The sequence below is a fragment of the Oryzias melastigma genome, linkage group LG21 (genome assembly GCF_002922805.2).
Source record: "Oryzias melastigma strain HK-1 linkage group LG21, ASM292280v2, whole genome shotgun sequence".
Classification (NCBI taxonomy): Eukaryota; Metazoa; Chordata; class Actinopteri; order Beloniformes; family Adrianichthyidae; genus Oryzias; species Oryzias melastigma.
This window is the reverse complement of record NC_050532.1, coordinates 18927524-18935132: the sequence shown is the minus strand read 5'-3', so window position 1 is coordinate 18935132 and position 7609 is coordinate 18927524. Positions and strand designations below refer to the sequence as shown.

General features: G+C 42.6%; 2 protein-coding genes across 2 annotated transcripts; one reads left to right on the top strand and one right to left on the bottom strand.

Moving 5' to 3' along the window:
- Positions 1–96: 96 nt before the first annotated feature.
- pdk1 (pyruvate dehydrogenase kinase, isozyme 1) lies at positions 97–4885 on the bottom strand. The gene is made up of 11 exons (XM_024286068.2): positions 4265–4885; positions 3970–4111; positions 3820–3891; positions 3562–3746; positions 2470–2565; positions 2290–2367; positions 1945–2021; positions 1761–1859; positions 1579–1689; positions 1004–1117; positions 97–923 (listed from the first exon to the last, which is right to left on the bottom strand). The coding sequence occupies exons 1-11, from the start codon at positions 4371–4373 to the stop codon at positions 783–785; spliced, it is 1224 nt and encodes a 407-aa protein (XP_024141836.1). The 5' UTR covers positions 4374–4885; the 3' UTR covers positions 97–782.
- Positions 4886–5209: 324 nt separating this feature from the next.
- nup62l (nucleoporin 62 like) lies at positions 5210–7436 on the top strand. Its single transcript, XM_024287121.2, has 3 exons — positions 5210–5388; positions 5544–7020; positions 7113–7436. The coding sequence occupies exons 2-3, from the start codon at positions 5551–5553 to the stop codon at positions 7269–7271; spliced, it is 1629 nt and encodes a 542-aa protein (XP_024142889.1). The 5' UTR covers positions 5210–5388; positions 5544–5550; the 3' UTR covers positions 7272–7436.
- The last annotated feature ends 173 nt before the right edge of the window (positions 7437–7609 follow it).

The window sequence follows — 7609 nt, the reverse complement described above, 5'->3', positions numbered from 1 at the left end:
ATTACATGAAATGTCTTCGGTCTTAGATTGTTTCATTAGTTTATCCGTTTTACTAAGGATTCATTTTTTAGATGAAAAAATTAAAATATTTGCCAATGAATATTTCAAGCATTTATTCCCAGCAGTGATGATCACACACACACAAATTCCCTTCACGATCAGCACAGAAAATGCAAACCAAACTGTCTCAAACAAGACCACACATCTTCATCATGACCTCTGCTGTTTCATGACTTCTCCAAAGCATCTTAAAATATTTACAATAAACACTTAATTTCCATTGTGCTGAATGGAAATAGTAAACATATAATATTGTAACAGCATTGGTTAACCACGACCTACCAAATACAGGTAATATTTAGCTGAAGTTAACTGGAAGGTGCTTAAGCTCACTTACAAACAACTTGGAAAAAAGTTATTTAACGGATTTAGAAATCTAGAGTTTTGTGCAACAGTGTGCAGCATCCTCTCTACCTCATATCCTGTCAACTAAAGACAGAAGATTTAACCTTTTTCCCCTTAAATACCCAAACCCAAGAAGCAGCAGACAAATATTTAACACACTAACACTTGTTCATAAGCAGGACGCTGCACACACAACAGAGGAAACACTCAAACTGTGCAGTTAGACTAAAAACAGCGGCTCTAAAGCTTCCAACAGCTCAGTGCATTCATGTCATTTTTCTAAGCTATTTGACCCTCAGAGATAAGACTGGCTTTTGTTTGGAAAATACCCTCTGTATAAAAATATCCCTCAGAAGGGATTCTGCTACATTTCTGCTTCAAAAACTGCGAAACGTGGTCATGTCCTTGGGCTCTTTGCTGGGGACGCACCAGTCGTCCGCCTCGTGGATGGTCTTGTAGTGCTTCCAGGCGGACTTGTTGTACACGGGGAGCCGCTCGATGGACTCTGTGGACAGCGCCTGAGAGGGAGAGGAGGGCGTTAAAAACAAAAATCACACCCGGTTTGATTTGTGCGACAGAAATGATAACAGCCATTTACCCGAATGTAGATGACCGCATCCGTCCCGTAACCCTCCAGAGAGTAGAGCTTCAGGTCCCCCTGAAAGTACCGTGCGTACAGGCGAGAGATGGGCAGGCCGTAGCCGTAACCAGCCTGAGGAAAAACATTGCGTTTACTTTTAATAATCAGAAAATCGCAGCTGATTAGACTGATGGAAAACACGTGAGACTGAATGATTACTCTGGATTTCTCCTCTTTTCTGAGGTTTTGGGGGAAAGATTGAACTTTTTGTCACCGCAGCTGCTGTGTTTTAATCCACTGCTGTTGTGTGGGCTGTTGTCATGCTGACCAACAAGCTCGCACGTCTCCGGAACGTTCCACAGAGCAGAACAATGACTGGCTCTGCACTAAAGGTCCAGTTAGAAAGCCTTTTGTTTCTGCTCTTTGGGAAAGTTTCCAAACGAGACAAAAGCTGCCGTCTAAAACACTTCACAGAGAAGGTCAGCTTGAGAGATGAAAGAACTTTTAGGTAATTGTTTAACGGCTGCTCAAGCATTTTTCATGAAACAAACTTTAGTCTCGAGTAGTTTTGCATTGGTGTTGTGCATACGGACCAGAGGAGCGCCGCGGGAGCCGTCGACGCTGGGCCGTGGAGCGGTGGAGTACGTGTAAGTGAAGAGCCGGTCGATTTTACGCATGGGAACCCCGCCCCCGCGATCGCTCACCTGAGCAAGAGGAAAAAGTTCTGTAAGAAACGATGTTGACATAAGACAAAAGAAAATGTGACTAAATTCACCTTCACTGTGAGGTCTTCAGATCCAAGAGCCACCTGGGCCTGGATGGGAGGACACTCCATCGTATCGCCGCACAACTCCATCGTAGCTCGCATTGCGTTCTGAACCGGAAAAAGAGACTAATGTAGAACTGAACAAACCTTTATGTGAGAACAAGGCGAGCTGTTTTCAAAAAGCTACCCTCACCTTAAAAAGTTCAAATACCATGTGATACAGGTGAGACGGAACGTAGACTACAGTTACAGGACTTCCTGGTTCTTTGGCTGCAAGGACAGAAAGATGCTCAAACAAACATGTTCAACTGAAATATATAGAATCCTAAAAAATAAGTTGGAACAGCTTGAAAAAATACTCTAATTTGGTCCTTAAAGTTTTAGTCATCGTGAATCAGAGAAAGTTTTGTTTCTTTAGAATACATTCAATGTTGACTTAAACAAGATTAATCGGTAAAGCCTTTACAGCCACTGTTTGTTTTTGGCCAACTAGAAAAGCAACAAATGATGCATCAGAAAAAAGAATTCAAACCGTTACCATTGAATTCCTCCAGTATCAGGTCCGGAGAGTTCATGTAAAAGCGGTCACAAAGGTTCCTTGCGTTTTCGTAAGCATCTACAACGAAGGGAGTTTTAAAATTAATTATGAAAGCAAAACATAGTTTGTGATACAAACTCTGTACGTTTTCTCTTTTATTTGGTTATTATTAAATCTCACCTTTGATAACTTCAGTGACGTGACAGTGTGGATCAATACTGCCGATCTGTTTGGGATGTGCAGGATTCACTTTCACATTCCCTCCAAACAGGAGAGCTGATAGAAACAACCAGAAAAGAGGATAGATTTTTATTTTTTTAATAAACATATAAAGAGTATCAAAGGGACTAATTCCTAGTTGTAAAAGTGTGGACGAAATAATAAATTTAGATGAAATGCATGTTTTCTAACAATATTTTTTTTTTTCAAACATAATTAATAAAAATTTAGGAATGCTGCAAAAGAACTGTTATTTTCCATATAATGACTGATTTTTTTTTTATTTTACACAACATTGGATTATTTATTTTGAAATGATAAAAATATGGAAAGTACAAAAAAAGGTTTTGGATAAAGTTTAACAACTTGTTGAGTTCAAGTCTCAAATTTGAATCTATGAATATGCAGGAGGAGTTCAAAGTCCTTTAAACTGAACAAACCATTTGCATTTTTTTAACCAGTTATGTATTGAAAGCTTCAACTGTAGGAATGAACTCATTAATAAAAAGTAAAGTTCTATTTTAAAAAAGCAATGTTAAAAAAAAAGAGTGAAAGAAATGAAATCCACTGGAACAACATCTATGTTTAAGCACAAAATGATATCATCTTTGCAAACACTGTGTTGGATTGAAACAGTCTGTGGACCATAAAGATAAAAACAAACAACTTGTTGGACTCAAGTTTCCTGTAATTCTAACTCATTCATGAAAAAAAAAGTTATTTGTTTAAACAGAAAACAAAACTTTAAGAGACTTTAAAAGAATGTCACATTTTAATGTAGATTTCTTACTTTAGTGATGACTGGGGACCTCACCTTTATATTAGTCTGCTATATTATTTCTATTTTGTGTGAGTCCACGAAGAAAGACTTTATTTTAATTCAGTAGATTAAAAAAAAAAAAAATCATGGTTTCAGATGAGGTTTTTTTTTTTTTTTTTGCACTGGCAGTCATATACAAAATACTTAGTTTTTAATATTTTATGCTGTCTAGTCTTGTTTTTTCCAATTGAAATTATTTCCATATGCACTGGCGAACCAGGCGTTTCACTCACTGTGCTGGTTGAGCAGCATCCTGATGGATATTCTACTCATGTAAAAACGGTCCAGAAAATACTGAACGTTCTGGCTGACGACCGGGTCGGTGCCGTACATTTCCTTGTACTCCACGACGCCTTGAGCCATGGTGGGAATCACATCGTTGTGGCGGTTCCTGATTTTGATGACGGCATCTGTGAAACTGATCAAACACCAGTTTGAGAAAAAGAAAAACAGACTATGGGACTACTGATCAACTATTGAGAATGACTCACTCATGTGTAACTTTTTCATTGTCTGCATTTTTGTCCTTGAATTTAAGGATGTCCTGGAAACTTTGCATATACCTGAGGATGGAAAATAAACATTTATGTACAAACAGAAAACTGAGGGGGAATAAATGAAGAATAAAGAAAAAAGCACACCAGCTTTGGACCAAGCGGACTGATGGAGTTCTCAGAAGATTGTCTGGCAGCAAATTAATTTCCTTCATGATGTTTGCCAGCCTCACAGGAAGCTCTTGTCTGAGGAAGGCGAAGGATGTTTTCTCACATGCATTTTCAGAGCCTGGAGGAGGACAACAAGTATCCTTTAAAAACCCAACCACAAGCTGCAGATCAAAGCTTATTTAAATGACCATCAAGATACACACATTTTAGATGGCACTCTCCCTTATAGTATAGACATTTGTAGGTAAATAAATGTCTAACTTCTTCTTACCAAAATCCAGAAACTGCTTCATGGAAAGAGGCGAAGGAGAAAACTTTGAGTAATAGTCTATGTCCTTCCCGACAGCCACGCTGTTCCTCAGGAACCTCAAAAGCCTCATGTTGTTATCAGGCCTGGACTTGTTTAGATTTCAAACCCACACGTCCGAATTATGACGCACGCGGCCACAACAACAATATCAGACTCTTGTTGTCACTAGCTTGTTGGCTAAACTGGGAACGTTTGCGATTATTGACCGTGTTTCCACTTCAGTTGAGCTCCTGCTGCGGGCTAAAAGCATCGTCCCTCACTTCGGACGTCCTCTGTAAAATATCCAGCCAACAGTCAACTCGGCAAACGCACCCCTCAGCTAGCTAGTTCAAAGAGTCGATTTGACGCCAAGAGAACACACTCAACAGCTTTGCAGCCGTATAGACTAGTCTTCGCCAAAAGCATATTAAAACTTTTTCACCAAACAAAATTTAAATTGACGTGCAAATATTGTTATAATAGATGGAATTGTTTAGACTGCTACAAGGAAACAATGTAGACAGGTGAAATATCTTACGTAACATTTTAAAATAAACGCATTTATTTTAGCTTACTATAACAGCAATTTATATAATTTGTAGTTAGCACATCGACTGTATTTAAGAACCAATATAATAATATATATATATATATATATATATATATATATATATATATTACAGTCAATGAGTCAGCAACACGAATCAAGAACACCAAATCTCTAAGTCTCTCGCTGCTAATTTGCTGTTAAATATGGAGACCTGTATATATCTTGGCGTTTGTCAACTCTTCGAATTTTTAAAATGGCGTCGTTATGATTCCCCGGTGCTTGTCTGCCAGGATAAAAAAGAAAACCAATCAAACATCAGCGTTTTTTTTTTCAGGAATTTGATTGGCTGCGAAAAATGTCGATCTACAGCAGAGGGTGGAGCTTTGTCCCTGACAGACAGAATCTAGGGCAAGCTTGCTTGTTGAAAGTCAAGTGGCGTCACTTCCTTTGAGCTACAACAGAAATGTCTGCTTAAAGAAACGTCTCGTCAGTGGCCACGTTTTTGGAGATATGCCTTGCTAGTTCGTGTTTTTCCGGCAAAGTGAGATAATTAGTGGTAAGCCTATAATTTCTAATATCCGCGGCTGACTTATGCAGGACTGGTTTTCTTTGGTGACGCCAGTTGAACCAGCTCGTGCTAGCGACCCGCCAAAAGCTGCGGAAGATACCATTTTGTTCGTTAGCAGTTAAGTCATTTTGTTTTTGTCCGAGGACGAACATGAGCGGCGGATTCAACGTTGGCCAGCCTACGGGCTTTGCCTTCGGAGCGCAGAAGACCACCGCGGGTGCTCCTACCCCGGGCTTCAGTCTAACGAACTCAACGCCTGCGGCTCCGGGAACGGGCTTCTCTTTTGGGACTCCGGCTCAGACCAACTCCGCCCCGACCGGTGGCTTCACTTTTGGCACACCGGCTAAGAGCTCCGCCGCCGGGACCGGCTTCTCCTTTGGCACACCCACCGCTGCCGCCACCACCACGTTCGGCCTGGCCACGGCTCCCCAAACCACCACCGCTACTGGGTTGACCCTAGGCTCCACGGCCGCTCCAGCTGCGGGGTCCGGCTTCACCCTGGGCGGGATGTTGTCTTCACAGACGAGCAGCGCCGCTCCAGCGGGAGGGGGCTTCAACTTTACCCCCCAGGCCCAACCCGCAGCGACAGTTGCTCCTACTGCGACCACCACATCAGGAGGCATGGGCTTCGGAGGGTTGGGGTTCAACTTCGGAGCGCCCAAAGTCCAGGTGACCTCAGCTGCTAGCACAACCACAGCAGCAGGTGGAGGCTTCAGCTTCGGGACTCCTGCCCCCTCCACCCTCACCCAGCCAGCCCCCGCAGCTGCAGCTGCAGCTCCATCCACCCAAGGTGGAGGCTTCAGCTTCGGCATTAAACCCGCATCAACACCAGCTCCTCCCGCATCCACCCAGCCAGCCCCCACTATCGGCCTGACTCTGTTTGCTTCACCCATCATCACAACCTCTGCTGCAGCACCAACTTCTGGGTTTACTTTGGGTCCAGCCCCAGCATCATCAACAAGCACCGCAACTAGCACTGTGGTAGCCCCGGCTGCAAGTACACCTCCATCCTTCATGCTCAAGCCTCTTGCCAGCACGGCGGCGAGCACCTCCACCGCCACTACTGCAGCTCCCACAACGAGTGCCACCGCAGGCTTCACGTTGGGATTCAAACCTCCATCCATCACAAGTTCAGCAACAGCTTCCACAGCCGCAACCGTCGTGACCACCACCACCACAGCCCCTCCGGTGATGACCTACGCCCAGCTGGAGGGCCTCATAAACAAGTGGAGTCTGGAGCTTCAGGACCAGGAGAGGCATTTCCTACAACAGGCGACTCAGGTCAACGCTTGGGACAGAATGCTGGTGGAGAACGGGGAAAAGATCACATCTCTACACAAGGAGATGGAGAAGGTGAAGCTGGATCAGAGAAGGCTCAACCAGGAGCTGGATTTCATCCTGTCCCAGCAGAAGGAGCTGGAGGACTTGCTTTGCCCTCTGGAAGAGACTGTGAAGGAGCAGAGTGGAACCATCTACATGCAGAACGCCGACGAGGAGCGTGAGAGAACGTACAAGCTGGCTGAGAACGTGGACGCCCAGCTGAAGAGGATGTCCCAGGACCTGAAGGAGATCATTGAACACCTGAACACCTCCAGCGGTCCAGCAGACACCAGTGATCCAGTAAGATCTGATCCCCTTCTGAAAAATATCTCTCACAAAATCGTATTTTTTTCCTGTTTTGATTTCTTTCCTTTCTTTTTTTATTCCTTTAGCTACAGCAGATCTGCAAGATCCTGAACGCTCACATGGATTCCCTGCAGTGGATTGACCAGAACTCGGTTCTGCTGCAGAGAAGGGTGGAGGAAGTGTCCAAACTGTGCGACACGCAGCGCAAAGAGCAGGAGAAGACCTTTCGTCTAACATTTGACTGATTTGTTTATCGTCATAGTGTTTATTTTTCCTGTTTTGCTTTAAAATTGCCAATTTATGACATGTTCTTCTATTATGTGTTGCAAAAATATTTTTAATGCAATCAGCTTTATAATAATATGATTGTATCTATCAGAATAGAATGATTAAAACCTTTTTTGAAATTATTTGTTTTTGCATCCTTTTTTCACCTCTTATTTTTGCACTTTTTAACCTTTAAAAGATTATTTTTATCTTTGTTTATTCTGTTTTCAAATTTTCCTTTTGAAGGGGAATTGATTTTAGCTTTTAGATCCAAATTATTTACATTTTGGGGGCTTTATCTGTCAAACCAATAAAA

Bases quoted from the DNA above. Each gene is read 5' to 3' on its own strand.
- pdk1 (XM_024286068.2), bottom strand. From the start codon at position 4,373: ATGAGGCTTTTGAGGTTCCTGAGGAACAGCGTGGCTGTCGGGAAGGAC. The intron at 3,892-3,969 runs GTGTGCTTTTTT...TTCCATCCTCAG, and splicing joins GTCCGCTTGGTCCAAAGCTG to GTATATGCAAAGTTTCCAGG. The intron at 1,690-1,760 runs GTGAATTTAGTC...CCTCTTGCTCAG, and splicing joins CTGAAGACCTCACAGTGAAG to GTGAGCGATCGCGGGGGCGG.
- nup62l (XM_024287121.2), top strand. From the start codon at position 5,551: ATGAGCGGCGGATTCAACGTTGGCCAGCCTACGGGCTTTGCCTTCGGA. The intron at 7,021-7,112 runs GTAAGATCTGAT...TTATTCCTTTAG, and splicing joins CAGCAGACACCAGTGATCCA to CTACAGCAGATCTGCAAGAT.